Source organism: Acomys russatus, chromosome 27 (assembly GCF_903995435.1).
Source record: "Acomys russatus chromosome 27, mAcoRus1.1, whole genome shotgun sequence".
Taxonomy (NCBI): Eukaryota; Metazoa; Chordata; class Mammalia; order Rodentia; family Muridae; genus Acomys; species Acomys russatus.
The window spans coordinates 54,671,767-54,698,269 of NC_067163.1; the positions used below are offsets into that span (position 1 = coordinate 54,671,767).

At 45.7% G+C, this 26,503-nt stretch overlaps 1 protein-coding gene across 1 annotated transcript in view; it reads right to left on the reverse strand.

Moving 5' to 3' along the window:
- Positions 1-890: 890 nt before the first annotated feature.
- The window catches only part of Csgalnact1 (chondroitin sulfate N-acetylgalactosaminyltransferase 1), an 89,257-nt gene continuing 63,644 nt past the window's right edge, over positions 891-26,503 (reverse strand). Inside the window, exons 4-7 of the mRNA XM_051169520.1 lie at positions 14,636-14,814; positions 13,670-13,764; positions 3,612-3,693; positions 891-1,731 (exon numbers count right to left, since the gene is read on the reverse strand). Of these exons, the coding sequence (XP_051025477.1) occupies positions 1,442-1,731; positions 3,612-3,693; positions 13,670-13,764; positions 14,636-14,814 (646 nt within the window). The 3' untranslated portion in view covers positions 891-1,441. The remainder of the gene's footprint in view (positions 1,732-3,611; positions 3,694-13,669; positions 13,765-14,635; positions 14,815-26,503) is intronic.

Consider the following 26,503-nt stretch of genomic DNA (forward strand, 5'->3'; position numbering starts at 1 on the left):
GACTTTACTGTGGGCAAACAGAAGGCACAGAAACAGGAGAGGTAATTAGCTCATGCATCTGGTGCTGGCTAATAAATAAATAATTTGCACATGGATGTAGAAACCACTCAATGTTAACCATATTTGTTTTTTTTTTTAAAAAGGAGTTTGAAGTTGTAAGAAAATGCAAGCTTTAGAAGCTTCTTGGCAACCAAGTAACATTGCTTATTTTAAAAATAAGTTGCTTCCACGTAGCCAGGAGTGAGTGAAAATGTAGCAAAATCCCCCATCTCACTGGACTGATGGATTGGTCTTTCAAAATATATGTATATATTTCCTGCATTTTTCTTCTCATGGAATCCCGAGACCAGGAAGAGCACCCCGCTTTGAAAAGCGATTGTTTGGTTCATAACTTTGGTTTATTCAAAGAGTTAAGAAAGTGGTCCCCATTTCTCCAAAGGAGAAAGTGCGTTTGCTAGCCAAGGCTTAATTAGTGTCCTCTTTTTTGTAAAGATGAAAGTGTCTTTCCTTTCTCCAGTGTTTGATTGTTCCTCTTTGGACAGTCTTAGAGAGTCTCCATACCATTTCTCTCTGCAGCCCCACATGTAACCTTATTGTCGTCCAAGTTTGGCAAGTCCTCGGATCTGCTCGCACGTGCTTGCAACTGAAGGGTCCTGCCACACAGCTCTCTAGGTGTCCTCTTGCCAGGTGTGTTGGTGCACACCTGAGATCTCAGCACTCAGCCTGCTGAGGCGGGGCACATCATGATTTCAAGATTAGCTCAGGCTCTGTGTCGAGGCTGTCTCAAGTAAACCAACAAAAACAACAAAAAAAAAACCAAAAAACAAATCTTAAAGGTCACAAAAGTGTATATACTACAATGTGCTCCTACCAAGGCTTGCAAATAGGCAATTAAATAAGCATAATACTCCCAAGGGGGAAAAAAGTGCATTTTTAGAACAGAGATGACTAAAAGATAACTGAAAAAGTGTTACTTTTTTGGTTAATACTGGTGGGAATGACGGTGTTGATGATTTGCTTCCGGGTCTGTTTGATTTTGCTCTCTGTCTCCTAGAGGACGCTAATGTCAGATGGTCACATTTCATACAGGTCCTCTGCCTGCTCTGAGACGTTGGTAGTCCTGGGTACCAAAGCCCTCTAAAGTAGCCAACCCCAAGAAGAGAAGCTGGTGCTTGCATCTCATTCTAGCACTCTTTACAAAACTGGTCCGGTGTTGTGACTATCTCAGCAAGCAGGGACAAGAGAGTTCATCTTGCTGTAAACACGGAGTCACCACACACAGAGCCAACAGAAACCAGGGACTCCCTCCTTTCCTCTCTTCTCCTCATCAGTCAGGTTCTTTGTTGCCCTTTGTGGAAGTCTATACCTTGTTGGAACTACTTGTTCAGTGACTGCCAAAGGCAAACAATTGAAATGTCTCCATTAATCTGTTCCTGGGAGATCATGTCTTTTTACTGCTTGCTCTCTGCTTCTGTTTGCGAAGGTGAGCCTCTATTTCGTGCCGGAAGACGAGCATCCCCAGCTGCCCGTGGGATGCCTCATTCATGGCCTTGGATTGCATGCACATCTTGTACTGCTCGGGAGTCAGTTCATCCATACAGTGTTTCTCGTGCCAAAGGTGGAAAAGTCCCCGCACAGGCGTGCGCACCACTATGAGGTTACTGTGGAGATATTTCCGGTACAGGTGCACATCTTCACCGCCCCAGCCTTTGATGTCCAGGTCAAATCCACCTGTGGAGACAGAACATGCTATTGAATTGTGTGGCATACACTCAGCTTCCCTGGACTTTTCATCAAGAGGCATGGATGGGGTGGGGCGGGGTGTGTGCGGTGGCTGGGCAGATAGCTCAACTAGTGAGATGCTTTGCCTTGTAAGCATGAGAAACTGAGTTCCGTGCCCCACAACACACATTTAAAAAGTTCTAAAGCCAAAAGTGGACCCCTAAAAGGGCGGCATGCATTTGCAAGTCCAGTATGAGGGAGGGAAGTAGAGGCAGGGGGATGGTGGGAGGCTTGCTGGCCAGCCAATCTAGCCTGCTTGACAAGTTCCCGGTCAACGGGATGCTCTGTCCCAAGATTAAAACTGTGCATGACACCCGAGGAATGATATTTGAGGTAGTCCCTGGCCTCCACTGCACCCCATATACACAATATGGAGGTACTCACGGGAGGTGCTACTTGAAGCACCACCCACCCCAGTTTCCAGTGTCCCTCTGGGCTACATGCTATGGATGGCTGTGGCCATTTGGAGTGGTCTCCACAGCAGACAATGCAAACTTCCTCACATAATAAGACATTTGGGCTGCAGGAAAGAGCCATCCACAGTACTAAAGAATAGCCCTGGCCGGGATTAAGAGCTTCAGAGGGAGCCTGGCATAGTAGCGCATGCCTTTAATCCCAGCTCTCGGGAGGCAGAGGCAGGTGGATCACTGTGAGTTCCAGGCCAGCCTGGACTACAAAGTGAGTCCAGGACAGTCAAGGCTACACAGAGAAACCCTGTCTCGAAAAACCAAAAAAAAAAAAAGAGCTTCAGAGGAATCTCTCCTTTTGAACCTGACACTTTGCAATGTGAACCCTGTATTTCTGTATGGGAGTTTGGTGGCATGGAAACAAAACCCTCCCATAAAAGAATGCTTCCTTTCCTGGATTGCAGCTGTCTTGAACATTTGTGTGTAACCTTCCCATAGGCTGCTGGCTCATTTTAAAGGGCTCTGCTTCACAGTCAGTGTTGAAGCTTGCCGCCCCCCGCCCCCCCCCCCCGCAAAAAGCATATTGACCTCCTTTCAAAGCTAGCCTACACCTCATCATCCACTTGCTGTGAGGCCCCAGGACGGCCTTTTGCCCCTGAGAGCCCCTTTGGTCTGTTCTGCTGAGGCCATGTGGCTTTCCTTTCTGAGTTCTGGAAACCTGTGTGTAAATGTGTTCTTTTAAGCTTCTATGCAAATATACATGAATGCGTATGCCGGTGTACATTTTCATGTGTGCCTATGTATAGGTATGCATCTCTGTATATGTGTGTGCATGTTTCTGTATCTATGTGAATATGTGTGTATACATGTCTCTGTGTGTGCATGTGTGTCTGTATGTATGTGTTCGGATATGTGTGTCATTGAGTGCATGCATATGCACACGTATACATCTCTGCATATCTGTGTGTCTATATAAGTTCACACATGTGTGCTGATAGCGACAGAAGCTGTATACTCAGAGAGTAAAGTGACAAATGGGGCCTTAAATAAGCATTATCAGAGTAAAGCACTGATCTTTTTTGCGTGTGCTTGTCCCAGATTGCCCTCTTTTTCCTCATCACCTTCCTGGAGCCTCACAATGTCCCTATTAGTGGGCGCCACAGCAAGAACCCACAGAGGAGGAGGCACCCCTTCCTTGAATGCTGCCATTGTAAAACCCTGAGTGGTACTGGGTACACCTGAGAGGGGATGGTATATGTGATGGGGTCCCAAGTGTTGTCTCCTCCCCCTGCACCCCATGACCTGATAGCCAGCACTGTTTGTGGAATTGGTAGCAGCTTTACCAGGGGAACCTGCAGGATTTGCTCAAGGCCCTTGGGACAGCGGCCTCCAGGTGGCAGTAGACACAAAGTTTTATCTCACCTATGTTGATAAAGTCTGACCTGTACTGACAGGTCATCCCAAATCCAAAGTCTCTCCAAAATCCTGTTTCCTTCTTTATAACCTGCAAGGAAAAAAAAAAAAAAAACTGTCAGGGAGAGTATATAAAACTGGCATTCACACACTTAGGTGAGCAGTGCTCAAGACTAAACCCCCGTGCCAACCAATAGGCAAGATAGAGGGGTGTGTGTGTGTGTGTATGTATGTGTATGTGTGTATATGGGTGTGTGTGTATGTGTGTGTGTGTGTGTGTGCGCGCGCGCGCGCACGTGTGTGTGTGTGTGTGTGTGTGTGTGCACTCACAACTGTGCCAAATGGAATTACAATAAACTAAGTCTAAAGAGTGGCCTTGTGATTTTTGGCACCACTGGCCAGGATGTTTCTAGGGTGTAGGCATAAAAACATGCACACACTCTCTCACATAGAACCAAAAGCAAATTCAGAGAGCAAGTCTTTTGAGCGGTGCCATGGAAAAGCCACCTACGTGTCTGGCCTGGTCCCAGTGCCAGGGAGAAGTGAAGTCAGGCCCTTCACACAGGCCTGGGCACAGAGCCAGCAAAGGGCTCGGGAAGTTGAGACAAGGCCTTGGGAACAGTTTGGAACACACAGGCCAACAACAAAGAAAGAGAAGAAATGCCCAAGAGAGACGGAAGTTGTTCCAGGCTCCCTGGCCCCCACTACCTCTGGCTGGCTGAGGAGACGGTAGGTCTCAAGCTTGAAGCTACTCCAGCGAGACCATGTGGGGAGTGCCAGCCTGCAGGATGGCCAAGAGGCCGGCCAAGCAGTGACTGAAGAAAATCAGAGCAACTCAGGTCTGCTAGGTTTTTTTCCTTTAGAGAAAATTTCTAGCAAATTTGCTGAGGCAACAATACAGAAGAAAATAATAGAGATTGGCATGTGGACCTCCACCCGCACACACACACACTCACGTGTTCACATACACACACATTCACGTGTTCACACACACACACACACACACACACACGCGCGCGCACACACACACACACACACACACACACACACACACACACACACACACACACACACACACACACACACACTTTGTAGTTCCCCATAGGTGCTTAGAAGATAGGAAACAGGTGTGAGGAGGACTCACTTGTAACAGCTCATTAGAAAGGAGGAGTGCTCTTGCCTTCTCCCAGCTCCACCTCTGGCCACTGTTTTTTTTTTTTTTTTAACTTTTATTGATTCTTTGTGAGTTTCACATGCACCCAGTCCAGTCATCTCCCTATTCGTTCATATCTGCACTCTGCCCTAGAAACCTCCCCCACCCCCACTGACTAAAAAAAAAAAATTAAAAAACAGACCAAAACCAAACCCCGAAACAGCAGCACAAAAACGAAGCAGAGAAAACATCTTGCTGTGGAAGCTGTAGTATGTCACAGTATGTCCCACAGTGTGCCCCTTTGTTCCCACATCTTCACTTGCAAATGTTCATTGCAAATGAGTGATTGGTCTGGGTCCAGGCCTCTGGCTTCTGCTACACCATCAAATGGGGGATCCTCACCAGGCCTCCTCTCGGGTTATCCTGTTGTTGCCCTCTGTCATGGAGATGCTGCAGCTTTGGATCTGCAGGACCTGCCCTTTCACATGCCCCAGTAGTTCATAGATGAGGTAGATTTTGGGGATGGGCTAACTTGAAAGCCCTGCATCTGCACCTGGGTGGCAGCTGAGCCCACCAGCTCCCCTGTACCTGCACCCACCGGTGCAAGATCTTCAGCACTGCCCCCAGCTATTTCACCTGATGCTGCAGCGGGCCAGGGAGCAGGGTCAGCTCTCCCACTGGCATTATCCCAGAGGTACTGGCCACTATTTGCATCTCAGACACACCTCTTTATTTCAAGGCCCTGTTCTCCTTCCTATACGATGAAGACTTGAGCTAAATCACACTTAAAGAGTCTTCCAGCTCATTCACTTCATCACTGTTACGGCATGTTCTAGAACCTTCCCACAGCCTAAATTATGCCTGATAAAGGTCTTGCAAAAGAGTTAATGAATCTTAAACATTCTTTTATGCCAGAGTTCAGTAGTGCAAAGGCTATGTCATGCTATGGCTTAAGAATTTGCTCATGATGAGGCTCCCTGACATCCTGTCAAGGAGTGGGAGAGGCTCAGGAAGTCCCACCTACCCCTCTCCAAGGATTTGTTTGCAGTTAATGGTTTCTTGGGGGTGGGTGGGGGTGGGTGGGGGTGGGAGGGGATCTTCACAGTGATGCAGGCACTGGAAAGGTGCCCATACTCTTGTAAATAATGCCCGCCCATGCCTTTGCAAGCAACCCTGGTGAAATTCATCCTGTCACCCAACAATACAAAATATTTGACAGTAGAAGGCAAAGAAGTTTAGAAGGACTGTGTATGGCAGGAAAGTCTGGAGACACGTCCATTGAGTAAATATTCAATGGATTTTGTTCTTTCTCTGTCAAGCCAGGTAAACTCTCCTGTTGCAGCTAACGGCTTAATATCCATTCTACTGTCCAGGGTTCTCACAGACATGAAAAGAAGCACTAGTGTGCAAACTCCAGATATTTGACTGCACTCTGTATAGGATCTGAGAGAGACAGCACCATACTGGAAGCACAGCTGGACAGAAATGAGGGAGGGGGGCATGAGAACACGCCCAAGAAGTAGCTGTGCCCAGATTCTGGCCAGAATCAAGGTTGTGCTGAAGGACATAGCGGGAGGAGTGATGCTCACCCGGGGTGGTGTGATAGTAGCACCTCGATTTATGACCCAGGGGCTGTGGTATAGAAACAGTGACTTAGTTGGTTTTAAAGCTGGTAAGCCACAGAAAGCCACTCTGGGAAGAAGTCACTGAAATATAGTCTTTTGTGGAAACCGACATGGTGTGTCACAGCATGTAATTTCAGGGCAAGACGGCTTTCACTTATTAGAGGTTCTACCACCATCACTGGGCCATGTTGCTAACTGGACCGCTGCCCTTGGAGAGCAGCCTGGCAGAAATGAATGCTCTTAAGTTCTCTTCTGATGGGACCATGTCATGTTACTGCTAAGGATCCTATAAGAGCCTCAAAGGGTTTCCATTTCACCCAGTGCTGCCTGCTTCCTCCTTCTTCTCTCATCCCTGTTAAGCCTCTATGCCAGTGGCTCTCAGCCTCCCCAGTGCTGCAGTTCCTCATGCTGTGGTGGCCATAGCATTATTTTTGTTGCTACCTCATAACTGCTACTGGTATGAATCAGAGTGTAAATATCTGTGCTTTCTGGTGGTCTTGCGTGACCCCCATGAACAAGCTGTTTCACCCCAAAGGGATCATGACCCACAGACTGAGAACCTCTGCTCTACGCAGTCCTTTTTCCTGACCCTGAAACTCCCCAGACTCACAGGCATCCAAGGTGTCCCTACAGGCTCTGCTTGGTTTCCTTTCCCTTACTCACCATTGCTCAGAGCAATCACCCTCATTCCCCTGGCCAAAGCCAATACAACTGCCAGCCCCCCTGTCCCCCCCCCACTACATTATGCATTATGGGTACATTTGCTTCTCAGTTTGTCTTCACTCACCACACTCTAGGAAATCAACCCCAGAGCCCTAGTCCTCAATGCCCAGAGCACTGCTGGCCACACAGTGGTGCAATTAATAGACCCTTCTTCAGGGAATGGAGGAGGAACAGTTCTAAGGTAACTATGGCTCCTGGCCTATGGAAACAAATATGCTTCAAGTGAGAGACACTTGTCAGCAAGTACCTCAGCAAAAGTGTAGGTGGTCCAGTGGTGACAGCTGTCAGGATTGGTTAGCTCTAGATCAACAGGCAAAAAACTGTCCTCAGCTTCTGGAAGCCCAAGGCATGGAGCCTGACTTATACCCGTTGACTCAGGCAGAAGGAGTTCCACCTCTCCACCCAAGAGCTAAAATTTATACTTCAATGGTTCCACCACAGGAATGCCTGAACAGTTACTCATCTCTTCCTCTTGCTCTAAATTTCACTGGTCTGCCTACTGGTGCCACTATCACTTTAAAGACGCCCTAGAGGCATCACTTTAAAGATGTCTTTCCTGCCCATTCTTTCTCCAGCACCTTTCCAGTCCACAGACGTTTGCAAAAGACCCAAGTGGGCCCAAGTAGATCACAAAAGGATGAGTTTCTGGCTGGGTCTTCCCACAGGGAAGTTTCTAGAATTACAGCTTTGTGGGCAAGTCTTGTGATGGGGGCTAATTATTTTTTATTATGATCAAAACACAGAGCATCAACAACTCCCTCTGGAATCAGAGGGGAACGCAGCCGCCCCACAGCTGCACAGGCAGCCTGGAGCACAGGCAGTTAGTTGCCTGTGTGATTTAATGGTGTTGGGTTGGACAGCGGCCTATGAAGCAATCTGGATCTTAAATTTAAGTAGGTAACAAAGACTTCAGGCAGAGGATTCTCTCTAAATCAGAGTGCTTCCCAAGAACCGAACTAGGTCTGACCAGCCTTCTATGCCAGGCATGTTTATAGCCACATGGCCCACAAGCTCACACAGGGGCCCCGGGCTTGTTGCAGCTGTCCTTAAATTCTGAACACTTTTGGAACAAGGGTCTGCATTTTGGTTTCGTTCTGAGATAGTCTAGAGATATAACAGACCCCACACATGAATATTGGATACCTTGAATTGCGTCAGTTTCTAGGTCTCGCCATGCATTTGTGTATTCTCTTTATTACGTGGGACCTGAAGGGCCAGTGATCACACTGCAGAGGGCTCCAGGGGTGAGGACGATGTGCCCTCTTCTTGGGACCTCTTCAACGGAGGCAGGATGATTTGCTGGATTTCATTCCGTCTGCTGCTGCAGCAGAGCTTGAGGCTACGGTTCCCACGAAGATCCTACTTTAATTTCTTAAGAAATAATGTATTCAGGAGCCAAGGGGTGCCCAGAACTTATTTAATAATAGACGCAAATCTCATCTCTTCCCAGACCTCCACAGTGTCTCATTTTCACATCTTATTGGTATCTGTATAAAGTGATGACTGTGCTTTCTTAGAGGTTCTGGCTGGACACCGATGCTCCAGGGCTTTCATTTCTGGGATCTAGACTCTTGGTCCTCCTTGAAGCACACTGAAGCCAAGGAAAACATCTCCTTTATCTCATCCTCCTCCGTCAAGCTTAGCCCCACAGTGTGACACTCACATCTGTCCCTCTCCCACTCAGCCGCTGGCAGGAGTCTCAGCTAAGTGCACTTACGCCCTCTGAGCATGGCACCCCATGTGTGCACACTGAGATGTTGATGTCATTTGCCCTTGTTGAGAATTATGGGAGATTACATGGTCACAGTGAGAGAGTCTCAGATGGCGTCTGGCAACATCACTTTGGTTATTTAGTAAGTGTGTGTTTTCCCGGTCTGCAAGGGTTCACTGCATATAATTTGCTCAGCTGGCTATGCTAAAAACTGAAGCTCAGGTTAGTGGGTAAAATGGTCAGTAATTCACACCCCAAATAAAAATAAATCTCAACTAACTGAGGAGCTTCTTGGTAAAGTGATTGGTTCACAAGTATGAAGTTTTGAATTTGAATCCCTAAAACATACATTAAAAGCCAGTGTGGTAAAGCGTGTCTCTAGCCCTACTGTTCACTGTCCAGGCACACTAGGAACAGTGCAACAAAGTATGTGGGCTTAAGGGACAGGTGTTAGGGCCATGCCAGCATCACACATGAGGGAACAATGTTTGGCCGGGCAGAACAAGGACAGCACTCCGAGACTGCGAGCAGGTGTGCCACATAACAGCAGGCTGACTTGGGTATCTATGGAGTTGGCACCATCTGCCAAGTTGGAGGGATTTGCTGGCATTTTCTTTGCAAGCAGGATGTTTATGGAGGACGATTAGTCTTAACAAGAAATCAGGGTTTGCAGCCCTGTGTTTGAGCCAGCCCATACTGGCTCACCAGATTTGAGCACATCTCTTCCCAACTGTTTGCCCTGTGGTAACACTGGGAAGCCCAAAATAAGCCACAGTGGGATTATTTACACCATGGAAATTGGCAAATACCATCACCGGGGCATTTTTCTTCTTCTTTCCAAGAGTGGGTTGTTAAACATTTGCTACCATACCACTGGCGTTATGCCATAAATGCTTTTTATAAAATGTGGAATTAATTTGTTTATTCAAAAATCAGTCTCCGGCAGAGGGTGAGGAAAGACTGGAGTGTGGGGAGGGTCGGAATCTAAAGATAGGAGAAGCAGGAGGCTTCTGCAGGGGCCTAAGCAAGAACTGACAGGCTGAGCTTGCAAGGTGGAATGTTTAAAGTGAACACTGATTTAAATTACAGTCTTCCCTTCCTCAGTATGCTGTTTCTGCATTAACGCACCAGAAAGGTTTGTCTCATGGCTTAAAACTCAGAAAATTAAATATTAGTATGAAATCCCACAGTGCCACTTATTACTAATGAGTCATATGCAGAGGTTAAAAAAATGTCATCTGTACACACACACAAATCTTCACTTTTACTGCAAGCAAACTGGAAAATGACAGGGCTGATAGGCACGAAAATTCATAACCAGGGCATTGAGCAGGAGGTTGTATCTGCAGGGCTACTAGGGAAGGCTGTCTCTGGTTTGCATAGGTAAGGGACCGTTATTACAGACCCATGTGGATGGGCACCAGGGGAGGCTCCCAAGGATTTGCTAATATCCACAGCCTCTTTCTAGACTGAGCCAAAAAATGCAACCTCGGGAGGAAATGTACCCATCTCTCGCCATTACGTTTTATTTTATGGTGTCTTGCCATCTATACATTTTGTTCCCACTATATTCATTTCTGTGGTTTGATGTCTGCCTCTAGAATTCTTGTCGGCCGTTTCCTTTACACCTCAGCTCTCTTGAGGATGCTTGGTAGATCTAGTCCCACTGCTCAAGAGGAAAGGCATCCTGGTGGCGGCTGAGCTCTGTCACTCAGACCTTGCAATGTTAATTCTGTGTGCATGTGTGTGTATGTGTGTGTGTGTATGTGTGTGAATGTGTGTGTGCGCACGTGCGTGTATGTGCTATGCTGGCATGTTTGTGTGTGTGTGCGTGCCTGTGTATGTGAGTGTGCTGTGCTGGCACATTTGTATGTGTGTGTATGTGTGTGCATGTGTGTGTGTGTGTGTGTGTGTGTGTGTGTGTGTGTGTGTGCTGTGCTAGCACATTTGTGTATGTGTCCTCATCTGTGCTGTCTCCGTTTATCTCTTTTCACTTTATTTTTTGAGACAAGGTCTCCAATGATGCCGGAGCTGGCAGTTTGGACTAAATCTCTGGCTACTGACTGCCTTAGCCCTTCTGCTAGGATACCCCTGTCTCCATCATATTCCAGAATTGGGGTTTTGGGTATGTGTCACCCATCTGTCTGGGGTGGGGTGGGGACCTGAACCCAGGGTCTCATGCTTTCACAGCAAGCTCTTTTCCGCTGAGCCACCTCTCCAGCCCCCGACTATGCGGCGTTCTGTCTCTATAAAGGGTGGTTAAGGGATCTCTGATCAACCACTTCTGAGTGTATGAAACAATTGTAATTCTTCTGACTCTTGTACCAGGACTTGAAGCCGACCATTATAGGCAGCAAATGATACATTTTGTCTTGGGACTGTAGAGATGGCTCAGTGGCGAAGAAGTTTGGCTGTTTTCCCAGAGGACCTGAGTTTTGCTCGTAGCACCTGCACCAAATGTAACTCCAGCTCCAAGACACCTATGCCCTTTTCTGATCTTACACCCATGAGTAAAAATAAAATAAAATAAAAATGATCTGCCTAATGAAGGACATAATTACCGTATTTTTCAGACCATAAGATGCACTTTTCTCCCCAAAAGTGGGGCACAAATTAGGGTGAGTCTTATAGTCTGAAAAATATGGTATGTATTTGTCTGGGGCCTGGGGGTTCTTCAAATTGCTGCATGTCACTGAACTAGATAATTACAGACACTGAGCTCTAAAATGGCAGCTTTATGAACTGGAGGAGAGGTCAATGATGCCTTCAGAAATAAATGTCAAAAGCCATAGGGTGATTCAGGGCTGCTAGCATGGCCATGGGGATCTGAGTTGTTTCCACCTAGACTGCTGATTCAGTGGGTCTGGTGGGCCTGCTTCTGTGCTGTCTATCTCCCTGCCTTCCATCCTACCAGCTTTCAGCAGGATGAACTAGAAAGGACAAAACCTTTAGATTGTGAAATGAAAAGAATTCCTTGCAAGCAAATAAGGCCTTTATGAGTCCGAACTAGAAAAATTAATCATTTCCAATGTCAAATGTAAAACAGAGCTCTATTTAAAACCAAAGGAACTTTTATTCTCATTGGTTGAAAGGAAATAAACCCTTTATCCCACTTTCCCTTAAAGTCCCAAGAGAAGCTCATAGCTCCTGCGAAGGGAAACCAGAAGCCTCTGTCCACAGGAGACTATTTGCTCTTAAGTAGAAAACTGGTTCTTTGGCTGTGAAACTGGATTGGTTTCATCTATAAAGCCCAGGTAGACATGTAGCCCACAGTACAGACACATGCTACATCTGCAGTGCTAAAATCTGACGGAGCAAGTGGGGACTGCTCATGCACTTTCTGGCTTGAGCCGCTAAAATCGTGCTCAGCCAAGTATGAGGTACGAACCTCATCCATTCTGAAAACACCCAAAGCTGCAACGTTCTGTGAAGAGAGGTTCCCTGGGGAGAGCGAAGGGCAGGGGCAGGTGGGAGGAAATGGTTGGCTCCTTCTGAAAGCTTATCAGTGAGTCAACTACTCACATGAGCTTCCAGAAGATTCGTTTTCAACCCACGTGTCCTCTTTACATGGGCATGAGGAGACTTGGGTTTATCATATCTCCGTGTCCATGTCCCGTTTCCTCTCCTCTCCCCCCCCCCCCCCCCCCCGCCCACCACCACCACCAGGGTACTCATGGGAGGAAGGAGAAGCATGGCAGCTCCAGGCTTGCTAACAGGAGTCAGAAGTATCAAAAATAATCTCCCTGCTAGAAAGATCACCCTGAGAGCGGTGAGAGAGGAGTCGGCTCTGTGCCCTCGTAGCCAACAGTACAGTAGACCCCACATATAATCCTCATGGCTTTAGTTACTGCTATCAGCCAAAGTCTGAAAATACTAAATGGATAATTCCAGCAATGAGTGGATTATGTTTTAAATAATGCCTGTCTTAGGATATTGTTACAATTACTCTATATTGTCATTAGTCATTGCTGTTACTGTCTCACTGCTGATTTATAATATAAATGTTACTATGGGTGTAAGAATAGAGAACACCACACTATGCCCAGGGCTTGGGATTATTTGTGGGTCAGTGTTATTCATTAGTTCAGGCATGCAGTGAGGCTCTTGGAGCATACCCCACATGGGCAAGGCCACATTATTACAATGGCCTTGGAGGGGCATGGGGAGCCTCTCCTGGTTTATTTTATTTCCATTTCCTGTTTTGCTATAGCTATCTATGATGACAGAGATTAAAAGGCTCTGGAGCCTTGATGGTTCCATGGCCCATCACCTATGCAGCCAGGATCTTGGCAGAGAAGTCTCTCCGCTATTTCTTTGAAAGCTACCTCTCTGGGACCACCAATGATACCAAAATCTGCCCCATTACAGGGATATGTAGCAGTAGTGATGGGATGGGATGGGTTGGGGAACAGACTAGGAGACAGGACCAGGCCCTTGCTCCCTAATGACTCACTGTACTTCTGGGGTGAGCCACCTCCTTCAATCATCTCCTTTCCACCTGAAAAATGGGACCACCAGCCTTACTTTTCCCTGCTGGGTTTTGTAATGATAAAGGGACAGAATGGTCCAGCCATAATCCAATAATAGTAGTTCCCAAAATGAGAGAGGAAAACTATGAAGGTGTGAAATTACCTTCTTGTAAGGTACCGTTCCTATTTATTTCCCACTTTTAAATATTGCAAGCACTTTTAATCAACATGGCACCTGGAGCAAAGGCCAGAAAACCTGCCAGACTTTAAAAACCACCAAGGGGACTGGCTGGTCTGCAGATTCCCACTCACCTCACGGTCAGGTGCCCCTAGTAATGAGCGACATGAAACAGCCACACGCAGGCATCTGCAGGGTAATTACTCACCAGCTGCTGTTCTAGGGGTGGGACTGCGTCGTGATGGCCGTAGATTATGCCAGGGTTATACTGACTGAAAAGAACCGGATAAAATACCTTCTTCCCTGCAAATCAGAACGCAAACATCTGCTTTAAAAAGCGACTCATTCCATTGCTGGGCTTGTTTGCATGCATTCGGCCATCTGAAATAGTCCAGGCATTTTTTTATTTTCACCCGCTTTCTCTTGTCTCTTTACTCAACTCTAGACTACATTTTAGAAGTGCCATGCCAGCTAGACCAGTCATTCTGATTCGCCACCCTTTCTGTCCTCCAAGAATGGGACTGATACACAAGATATTTGCAGTCAGTGGCTGAAATTGTAGTCCCCAAATCGAAGAGTGTGGAGATGTCCTGGTGGTCCCGTCCTGTGTGCACAAAGCCCTTCAGCACTGGTTTCTAGCACAACCTTAAAGGCTGGCAAAGGAGGTCAGGAGACACTGGGCAGAGAGGACTTAGAGTCCACATTTTAACAGCAGTGACCATAGGAAGCATCTCAGCTGTTGATCAGCTGTGCCTAAGTCCACAGACATCATTTTTTGTATTTGGGTTTTTTTTTGTTTTGTTTTGTTTTTAACCAGCCACATCCTTGGTAATAACCTACAGCTACTGTGCTCTCCTTCAGAGCGGAGTGGCTTTTCTAGGCCCAGGTCCTCTGGCCTACTGTCTCCTTATGCACATCCCACTCACCTTACTTTCTGGTGGGAAACCGAAAAGGGCACAAGACAGAGTCCCGGAACTAGTGTGCCTGACAGGCCTGTAGCACAGCACCCAAGGATGAGTTAAAACAAAGTCACCTTCCCTGTTTTTTTTCCTGGAAGGACGTGAGCCTCACGCACACCTAAGCAAGATGTCAGAGTCCACTGTGCAGAGGAGCATTTCCTGAGCGAAAGAGAGAGCCAAGTGCGGGAAGGAGGGAACAATGAGGTGACACAAACCTGGCTGAGTGTTCAGCCTACACGTATTGAGGAACTCAGATGTGAAGTAGATGTCCACGTCGCAGAAAAAGAGCAGGACGTTGCTTCCCTTCCAGAAGCGGGCTCCGACATCCAGTCCCTTTCCCCGGGAGAATTCTCCATTCAGCTGGATGAAGGTGAAGTTCCTGAAATTGGCAGCTCTAGAAGGGGGCGGGGCAGGAGCGGGGAGGTCAGGGATTGCTGTTCACCCCCACATTACCCAGCAGACTAGGATCCCCTAGAACGTACACAACTGAGGCCAACCCCCTTCTGAGCATTCTGTCACCCTGAGGGTGATGGGGGTCCCCCAGGCAAGGACAGACTAGCCAGACTGTATAGACACCACTGGGGTTCAAAGGGCAGAGAGCACCTAGGAAGGTTTTGTTGTTGTTTTGTGACAGAGGTTTGCTGTCCAGCACAGGCTGGCCTTGATTTCATGGTCTTCCTTCCTCGGCTGACATTACAGGTATATGCTACAATGCCCACTTTCTACTGAACTTAATTAAAAAAAAAAAAAAATAGGATATGTATCTGTGTGTGCAGTTGCTCATGAAGGCCAGAAGAGGACATCAGATCCCTTGGAGCTGGAGTTACAGGTAGTCGTAAGCTAGCCCACATGTGTTCTGGGAACCAAATTTGCGTCCTCTCCAAGAACAGTATGTGCTCCTAACCACTGACCTATCTCTCCTGTGCCCTAATGAACTTTCAATGTTAATTTATATCTTCAATTTCTGCTAATGCTTCTACAATATGACTGCTATTGTTATCACTACTGTTACATTCTTTGTGATGGGGTTTGGCGTCGGTAAAGTCTAAACAAAACCCAAAGCCATCCCCAATGCATTCTAGGCCATCCAGATAACCCTAGTACATAAAAGCTCCATCACTGCAGAATACAGTTTATATCTGAACTCCAGTCCACAGGCCAGGCAACATGTTCTTGATGTGTGTTACCCCAGATAGACTGAAATTAATTCCTTCCTTCCTTCCTACCTTCCTTCCTTCTTTCCTAGCAGAACCTTCGGAAATAGGACACATCTGGGCAAAACATAATTCATTTAGTGCAAGTGGGACCCGGACAGTGCCCATCAGGTAGAACTGAAAAGCCGCATTCAGTGCTGTTGTGGCTCCTGTGTGCCAAGGGGGCTGTCATCTGGCAGGTCTCTCTCTTGTTGACGCCATCTATGCACCCTTGGATCATGGCTTGTCTTTCCCTCGCTCCCTGCCCTTCCTACCTTGGCCCAGCCCCAGCCCTCCCCAGCATCCCCCATCTGGATATATTCAGCAGACACAGAGGGAAACCTATTTCCATCACACAGTTTACGTTCCTCACAAACTTCTTGGCTGAAGGTCAACACAAATTGCTAAAGTCCTAAACTCTTCACATGCTAAGCGGTAGTGCTAGTATCTGGGGATTTGATCGCAGAAACTGGTTTGGCTACTCTTCTGTGACTTACGATCTTCTTTCAGATCTCAAAGGAACCTTTGGTGTTTTATCTCAGGCATCCAGGGCCCAGCCCAGTCACATTCTGATGCCAGACAGGACAGACAGGATGATGGTTCAACCTCAGATCCAGGTGGGAGACATGGGGTACGTGAAAAGCCCTGTTCTATGAGTCAGCAAACCAGGATCCAGGGCCTGCAACTGCGCTTGCTCCCTACCAGGTGCACACAGGATGGCTATGAAGATGTGGGAATACAGATTTATATATAGGAGTTAGAGTGGGTCTAGCCCTTGCCTATCATAATGTTCTTCTTGTAGGTTTCTAGAACCCTCTGGATCCTTCTACTTTGCCATTCTCCCATGCCTCCCTTGCCTTTCTCCAAAACCCTCTTCACTGCGTTCCAAGGCCACGTCAGCTCTGGACACTTCATTTCCTGTGATTTCCCCTCCTCCTTCAGAGCTTTATCTTTTTTTTTTTTTAAATCTTTTAAAAATAAATATATTTATTTATTCACTTTACTTCCCAGTCTTTGATCTTTTTGCTCAGGGCTGGTGGCTCCAGCCCACAGTTTCTTTAATTAGCACTGAGGCTGTGATCCAAAACACTTCAGAATCACAACTGGCACGACTTAAGGAAAGTACAACTCTTGTCTCCACAGTCGCACAGGTGCTGGGAGGACCTGGCAAGCAGCCCCCAGCCTCCTTGAGCTTGCTATAGCCCCAGCTGTCCTAAGTTGGCACAGCCCATGTCCTTCTGCCCTGTCTGTTCAGCTGCCAAGGGAAACTTTACCTGAGGGAGAGGCCTGGATTTCACCTGTTCATCTAGGGGGCTTCCCTGCAAGTTCTCCCAGATGCTTCATCCAGTGTCTGTTTTGGGCAAATTGCTTCAGCTTTTCTACCCTCTGAGATCCTGTCTCCTGAGCCACAGGGGTATTTGTTATCTGGTTTACAGAGAAGGAAGGCTGCCATTTCAAAGCACAGTGCTCGCTCAGGTTGTATCTGACTTATAATTCTAAGGGTAACTCTCCTAAGAGGATTTCAAACGTGTATCATGACAGATTTCAACTATAAAAGCTTATTGGTTTTATTAGGATTAATGAGACAGGGTCTTTTTTTTAGGTAGAGCAGGCTAGGCTCCAACTGACAATCTGCCTGCCTCCTAAATTTTGGGGTTATAGGAATATGCCACCACACTTGGCTTAAACATGCTTTTCGTCAGCAGGCAGGCTAGCAAGCAATGTTCCCTGAGGCAAGAGTCACACGTCCTTTAATGTTACATTGCTACCTCGGCCCGGGAGAGCCTGCAGTCCACTTTTACAGGTACTGCAAGAAGTCACTTCACCCTGAGTACAAGAATACAAGGTGAGGGGCACGGATGCCTGAGCTAACACTGTTAGAGATACAACAACCTATAGGAGATATCTTGGCAAACAAACAGCAAAGAGATAGCAAAAGACTGGATGCTACAGAGTTTAACAAAGGGCCAGAAATCTGATGCATCTGCCTGCCCACCACACGAATAAATCTATCTTGTTGTGTACAAAAAGTCTTCATAGCCTGGCTCAAGCTGCTTGGCCTATTAAAGACCTTCGTCTGCTCCATAGCCGCAGAAGGAAGGGGAGGGGCCTGGGCTTCCACATCCGTCAGTGGAGAAGGAAGAGGGACAGCCATGGTACTCCTGCTTAAAATGATCTTAATTTAAAAGACCTTTAGAAAAAAAAGTATTTGAACGTCAACCTCTATCATCAATGCATTGCTTCTAAAGAAAGATTCTTCAGGAAGCTAGGTCCCGAGGAACCCTTTTTCTGCCCTCACACAGCGGCAGTTTTATTTGTTTGTTTATTTTTGTTTTGTTTTCTGTTCATTCAGGCTTTCTATGAAGATAAGGTACTCTGTGCTATTTCCAGGGCACTACTCATTCCCAGCTCATTCCCAGTGCGCATCACAACCAGTCTTCAGTGTGTGTTTCTCCCAAAAGGCTACAGCATTCAAGACATGAACACTGACAGCCCCAGGAGGGTGTCTCTTCTGTATATGCACTGTCTATATGGGGGGGGGGGCGGTCACTATTGGGCCAGAAGCACATGAAGGTCCCGAAGTCTATGCCCATGGCTCACAGACCTCTGTCTTCTACAGTCCTTCCTGGCCGCTTTGTCTATCTTGGGCATGGCAGCCAGGGGACGAGTTTCCTCTGGCCTCCTCTGAAGCCCTGATAGGTCACCAGGCCCTGATTAGTGGGATACATATGCACAAAGAAGTCAGGGTATGTAGAGCCATCAATGGCCTAGGAAGGACAGTGCCACCTCTGTCATCCACCCATGGTTCCCCCTTGGCTTGAAGGATAGCAAGACCTCAAAGACTATTGTGCAGGGATTTCTCTGCTGCGGCTCTGGAAAAGCCCTATGGCCATGAGCGTAGACCAATAAGGCACCATGCAGGCACCCTAGTCTACTGTCTACCTGCCCGACTCTGATGACAAGCCCATTGGCACCATGACAGATGAGTCAAAAACGTGTGCGTGTATTTTCTCAGAGATCCTTTTCCCAGCAACACACTATCATCATGTATATCTGCGAAAGGGGCTCTCGTTCTTCTAGCTCCATACTTTTTGAGTGCCTTGCTGCAAACTGAAGAGAATTCCGGAAGCATTTTATTGAGCCTTGCCCCTGCCCACCTTGTGTCTTGATATCCTATCGTATCAACTGTACCAATGCACGGGGGTGTTAGCAGGTTCTGACCCTTTCAAGGAAGCAGCACCACGCCCCTCCTTCCTTCAGGAATTATCCAGGACTGGGTAGTTAAGTGGCACACACGGGGACAAAGAAGAGACTAAAAACAGTCGACACAAGAGTGACTAGAAAGGACTGAGGCTCTTCAGGTACTTCCCAAAGAACTTGATGTCTGGAGAGAGCTTTTCCATTAAGGAGAGCTCAGCACCCTCAAGTGCTAACCAGGAAGGCCTTACTGTTTATATAAGCTCACTTCCCACACCCAAAGGATGCTGGAGACAGTGGATTTGGAAGAATAAATAGATAAAAACTTTAGATTTTAAGATGAAGTACATGCAGAACAACAGAAAACACAGATGAGAAAATAGCATGCATATAAAAAATATTTAATTCACTCTTACACTGAAATGCAATATTTGGTGACAAGCCTATAGTTGTGGCATAGCAAGAAACAGGCACTGGCCATGGTAGAATGGAGGCTCTCCATCTCACTATTATGGGAATTCCTATTATAGACACACAAAAGGATACATGATTTATTCCTAATTACTTCTCAAATTACATTAATCATTGACAAAGCTCTTGAATTTTCCACTCAATTCCTTTCTTTGATATAATAAATCTGCTGCGTAGGGACTTCTGGGTTGCACGTAGTCATTTTTTTGTCGAGGTTATGATGACCTGAGAAAGCCATTGCTTCTGCTGCTCTTAATTCCCCTAATTGCCTTGCGTTTCTCAGAATGGGAGGATTAAAAGTGATAAAAGATACTGCTGTCTAGTATGATTGGTTCTAACATGGACATTTTCTCACAACTGCAAAGAGATTGCCTTAATGTGACACTTCTCGCGCTAGCCTTTTATTAAAAAAAAAAAAAAAAAAAAAAAACGACTTTAACATTTTTGCAAAGAAGCCGGGATTGTAACTTAAAAACTTTACATTGCATAGCCCTCAGCATCAAAATGTTTTATGGCTCCTACTCACTGAAGACATTTGGACGCAGTAAAGAATTGAAAACCAAACCTACGATCATCCCCATTTTTCACAGTAAGCACTTCCAACAATTAGTGCTGAATTCCCTGCATTCTGAGCTTACCCAAGCCAGTCGCTGCAAGTGTCTATGGGGAGCTCAGGTTTGCCTTTCCACCAACTCTAAAATTTCTTGTAAAATTGTAGCTCTGTCCATTAGGAAGAGAAAATGGAGTTTTTGAATCTCAAAGCAGCAGGGCAGGCTGGTGTTCATTAGTATGGGCTCTCTTGGGCCAAGCAAGGGGCTTGTTTTATCTTTTTTTTTTTTTGTTTTTTTTTTCTTCTTTCTTCTTTAGTGTATGGATCCAAGGTTTGTTGTTTTGAATGGGGAAATCAAAGTCAGCGTTGGCAGATGCTAAACAAATTTGCTGATGTACAGAAAAACACTGAGATGGCAAAATCTGGGGAAGAGGTCAGTTCTCATTGAAAAATGAAGGGCAGGCATGTGAGCATGGCACCAAGGTCTTGGGCAGGATTGTGAGTGGGGTGAAGGGGGGAAGTGTGGCTTCCTTCCCAATCAGGGGACCCTCGACCTGACCCATGAGACATATAATGCCAAGGATACCACGCAGGCATGGGAGAGCAATCACACAGAGTCCGGACTATAGCTGCAAGGCTGTGTGTGACCTTCACGGGAGCACATCCCTTCCTTTCTCACTCTTCTTCCCCTCGTGGTGGTTTGAATGAGAATTGTCCATTCACAGTCTCATGTATTTAAGCATTTAGCTATCAACTGATGGTAAGGTGACGGAACTTTCCTGGAGGAAGTCTGTCACTGGGGGTGGGCTTTGAGAGTTTATAACCTTTTCCCCACTTCTAATTTGTTCCTGTTTTCAGGATCTGGTTGAAAGTTTCTATCAACCATCTCCTGCCTCACCTATCCAATGCCCTGCTTTCCCCAGCCTAACCCTCTAAAACCGTAAAATAAAATAATACTCTTCCTTCTAAATGCTGCATTTGGTCTTGGTATTTTATTACAGAGGAGTAACTAATACAGGGCTCAACTCACAGTCTCAGACCTCCCCCTTTTAATCTCTCCTTACTGTCTAAGGCATGGGCCTATAACTCCTGCCTCCTTTGTCTCTGCCATGAGGCATGCTTGCCCTGACCCATGTATTGCTCATATCAACAATGGAAGGAAGCTGGATAATTCCTCACAAGGCCTGGAGCAAGCTGTGCCAGCACAGTGGACGCTGCGCTGGCTCCTTTTGTCTGTAGTAAGCAATGGATTTGCCATTCAACCCCATATCAAAGAGTGAAAGTGGCCACGGACCTGCAGCAGGCACAGAAGGAACATAAGACAGAGGATGAGGGACTGGAGCACCTGGGCTTGGTTCCCAGCACATATGGCAGCTCACAACCAACTGTAACTCCAGTTCCAAGGGACTCTGATGGTCTCTTCCGGCCTCCGTGAACACCTATGGCAGATATAGATACATGCAAGCACACACTCATTCACATAAAATAAAAATAAATAAACCTCTCTAAAACAGACAGAGATTGATTGGGGGGGTCATTTAACAATAAAACCACATACACGCATACATACATGTATCTATCTGTATACATATTTGTTTACATGTATATATTTGATTGAAGTAAACATTTAAATGACAGTGAACCGCTCTGAATACAGAGTTCAGTGGCAATTATTACCATCACAACATTGAACAACTCTCACCTCTTTCTATTTTCAATGTGTTGTCATGACCCCTGTGTTCTAATAAATCGTCATCTCCCATTCCTGTATATTACCAACTCCTGGAAACCACTAATATACTTTCAGTCTTAAAGATGTACTCATCTTGGATATTTCACATAAATGGAATTGGACATTGTCAATCTTTTGTGTCTTTCTTTCATTTAGAAGAATGTTTCTGAATTCCCTCCACATTGTAGCACGCATTAGCACTTTCCTCCTTTTTATGGTTGAATAGTATTTTATTGTATGGATATTTCAGGTTTTATTTTTTTTTTTTTAATTTATCAGACAATGGATATTTGGGTTGATTCCACCTTGAAAATTGATCACAATACCACTGAATGTTTGTGCACATTTGTTTAAATGCCTATTTTCAATTATTTTGGGATTTACCTGGCTTAGGAATGAAATTTCTAGTTTAGACATTATTTCTACTCTAAATCATTTAAAAAGCCATTGAACTCTTGTCCACTGCACTATTTTTCATTTCTGCCACCAGTGGGCAAGAGTTCAAATTTCTTCACAGTCCCGCCGACATTTGTGACTGTCTAACTTTGGGATTTTAGCCATCCTACAGGGTAGGAATTTACATGTGGTCTTCCTGTCCTGCTATACACACAAGTTCTCCTCAGTTATCTGGATGAAATCTTCATGAAATGACGTAAGAGGCGTGAAATGCTGTCACACTCTGTGGTAAGTCAGCTCCATGACAACACCACCACCACTAAACTACAAGCCTTTCTTCCCTTCTCATGCCTGGGGTAGAGCAGTGTGTGTGTGTGTGTGTGTGTGTGTGTGTGTGTGTGTGTGTGTGTGTGTGTGTGTGTGTGTGTGTCCATGCATCATATATGTGTATGCATGTTTGTGTGTGTGCAGGTGTATGTGACTGCATGTACATGTGTTTGCGTGTGTACAGAGAACACAGAAGCGACATCAGGTGTCTGTCACAATTGCTGTTCACCTTATCTTTTGACGCAGAATCTCCCACTGAAGCTAGTGCCCACTGGTTGGCTAGACCAGCTGGCTCAGAAGCTCTACAGACTTTCCTATCTTCGCTCCCACTCCCAGTTTCGGAGTCATAAGACACATATGGCCACACCTAGAGTTTACGGCATGCCGGAGATCCACACTCACATCCTTATGTTTGTGCAGCGGGTACCTTACCCAAGGAGCTGGCTCCCCACCTCTCAGTGCCTCATCTCAGATATGATTTCCCTGAGGGATGCCTCTATGTCCTCATGATCAGACGAAGATGAACTTATCCATGCATGATAATTCAACTACAAGTTACAATGTAAAAATGTCCTATTATACAGTTCCAATCAAATGGCCCCTTAGTCCGCTGCTGCTCAGAGGGAGCCGTGACCAGACACAACAGCGCATGAGGAAGCAGTGGAATACTGCTTCTCAGGCAGCAGCTCAAGCCTGCTGACTCACAGGATCTGGGGCCGGGGCCAAGTAGTCTGCATGTTAAATAACATCCAAGGTTGTACCAAAGTTTATACATATTTGAGAGCTACTGGATTAAGCTTTTACTTGAGGACAGATGAATTCTGGGAAAATCTGTAGACTAAGAATCAGGTTCTGGGAAGTAATTTGTGCTGTTTTCTACGACAGTACCTTGTAAACATTTTAACCACAATCTTTAGAAAGGAGCATACTGTCTTCATATCACAGGGCATGTACATGTGCAAGCACAGTGGCATGGTCAGTGAATTAGTGTTTCATGAAATAATATGCACCCTTATTACCTGTGATTCATTCTAAAATTTTGCGCCCTACTCTACTCCATTTTGCAAAACACTGGGGTGAAGCCCACGGAATCGATTTCATAATCCTCTAATGAATCACAAACCAGAGTTTGCAAAACAGCAATCTGTAGCAATCAACTGAAACACAAAGCTCAGCCGAGGAAGCGTAAACTCAGAGGAAGAGCACGCGAAACACTGCAAACTAGTCATTAAATAAGACTTTATTTTTAGATATTCTTAAAATGTTTGCATTTAGCCAGATTTAGAACAGTTTAATTACAGCACCGATCTCCGAACGGAGGGGATTTCATGGAGTCTGATTACAAATCTCATTACCGTCAACTAACAATTATGGATCTTACGAGGGCACTGAGGGGCATGTGGCTCTCTCGCGTAACTGGAGTGATGGCCCCAGGGACAATCTCTCTAAGCCTCAGTTTCTTCAGCTATGAGACAGGGCTAATAACACTATCTACCCCAAAAAGCCAGACATAGAGGGTCAAAGGGCCTGGGGAGATGGCTTAGTAGGTAAAATGCTTGCCACACAATCATGTGGACCAGGGTTGTGCTTCCCAGAAGCCATGGGGTGGCCCATCTGTAGTCCCAGCAGGTGGGAGGCATACACAGGGAATCCCAGGAACAAATGACCCATCAGACTTTTGGAAACTTCTAGCTCTAAGTTTGGTGAGGGACCCTTCGTGACTATATAAGGAGGAGAGCAACTGGAAAGATACCTAATGTCGACCTCAGAGCTCCCCACACACGCATACACATGTGCATATACCAATACACATACATGTGAAAATGCATACACATGTTCATATTATACACACGTGCATGTGTCAAAAGGTGCTATGGATATTCAATGAGTGTTCATAAAATAACAATAATTGAAATAAAAATGCCATTGAACAAACATCCTTACCACCTTAAAAGAATAGTGTGTGTGTAATTAAAATAATTATATATATGCATATGTATATTACAATAATCTGTCCCTGGATGAATAAACTCCTGTCAGGTGCTGGAGTTACAAAAACAAGTAAGACGTACTGTAACATACTTAACAGCTTATAATCTGGCTGCAATGTTGGTATCATAGAAATGTAAGTCATTACATCATATACTATATGCCTAACATAAATGCTGTTGACTATATGGCTAGTGTTTAGAGAGGCGAGGGCGGGAAGTGAGGAAGAGCCACACAGAGGAAATACAAGGTTGTGAGAGAAGTAGGGATTGAATAAAAGGAAAGAAGGGTGCAGGGAACCCCAACAATCATAGGACAAGAAGTCTCTCACTCTCTGACATCTCTCATTCTCTTAACTCCTTGTGCTTTCCCTAAGGAGGGCCCTTTCCCCTCCCCGCCTCCCCCACTGTCTCTCTGTGTCTCTCAGTCCCTGTCTCTCTCTCTCTCCCCTCATGGCCCACTCAGAACCTTACTTTACTCCCCTTCCTTTGCCCAAATAAATCTCTCCATATTCATATATGTTGCATGCCATCTCATTTTTAATCCTAACACTCCATTTTACAGACAGCTTTTTAAAATAATCTATTTGTATTTTTATGCACATGTGAGTGTCTATCTGTGTGAGCCACACGTGTGAAGTTACCTACAGGGGCCAGGAGAGGGTTTTCGATCCCTTGGAGCTAGAGTTACAGGTGGTTACGAGTCACCTGACATGGGTGCTCAGAACCAAACTTCAGCTCCCTGGAGAAGTGTCTGGTGCTCCTAAGCACCGCGTCACCTCTTTACCTCCACCAGCAGCTCTTGACCACCTTTTGAGAGTAGAGGGTGACAGGATTCCCAGATACATTAATAAACACCACCACATGTCTGGCACCACTCATACTGCACAGACTGATACCTGCCTTATTCCTAATAGCAGCAAGGGTGCCACCTTCTAAATCTACCAGGGTGGACTGAGAGTACAGGTATATTAAAATCTTACCAGTGAAAGCGGGCCCCAAAACTTGCTGGACATGCAAGAACAGAGAAAGTAAGTCCCCAATCTAGACTCCATAAGTGCCAGACACCAAACACTTAGATGGCCACAGCTTCACGTCAGCTTATCATCTGATAGTTGGCGTGTGTGTCAAGGGCCAAAAGCCGAGAACTCCTGGCTTTTTGCCCAGGCCTTTAGCTTGCCTCTGTCTAAGGCTGTTGATGTGGCCTACTTGACTGTCTACCTATCCACTTCCTTCCTGTCTGGACTTGAACCCACCATTTCTTGCTCAGACTGGTTTCTACCCTCTTGTCTCTACAGTTGATTACATCCTCCTTCTCAAACCTAACTCTCCCATAGCCAAATCCTTCCAGCATCAGCATCCTTACAGTGCTGTGTTCCTTGTCTTGTGAATACAGACTCCATTCACACTTCTCTGGGACCACTTCTTAAACCTATTAAAATCTGCTTCTGCCTGTTGTATTCATTTTGTAACCACTATATATGCATATAAATATACAGGTAGATTTACTGCATGCTGTGTGCTGTGTGATGTTGAGAGTTTATATTAGAAATTAAGATATATTTGCCCCAGTCATGTTTCCAAGGCAGACAAGATTATCTGATTAATGGATACCATTAGAACAGTTATACTGTGGGATGGAGAGATGGCTCAGTGGTTTAAAAGCATTCTCTACCCTTGCAGAACACCCAGGTTCAACTCCCACTATCCACGTGGCACCACCTCGCAACTGCTAAAACTCAAGTTCCAGGGAATTTGGCACCTTCCTCTGACCCTTAAGAGTACCAGAAATGCAGACAGTATATACAATCACATGCAGGCAAACATGCATACACACATCATAAAAATAAACCCTAAAACAGTCACATCTTGTGAATTTATTGCTATTCAATAAATTTGAGCATTGTACAAAGACGCAAATGTGTCAAACAATGTTCATGGCATCACATGCTTGTAACATTTAGTAACCCAGAAACCTGACATGGGAGGAATTGTTTGAGAAAAGTAATTAAGCCTTCCAGTCCTTAGAAGGAACATTTCCTATAACATGTCTATACTAGCCTTGTACTTGTACAAAAGTTTCTATAAATTTGACTCTGCATAATCATCAGTGTCCCAACATCCTTTGAGATATTTTTAAAAAGTGCCAAACCCAATAGGATAGGATTTGCCAGTTCTGTACACACGCTGGAGTCTGCCTGCACAGACTTTTTAAAAACTTTGGCATG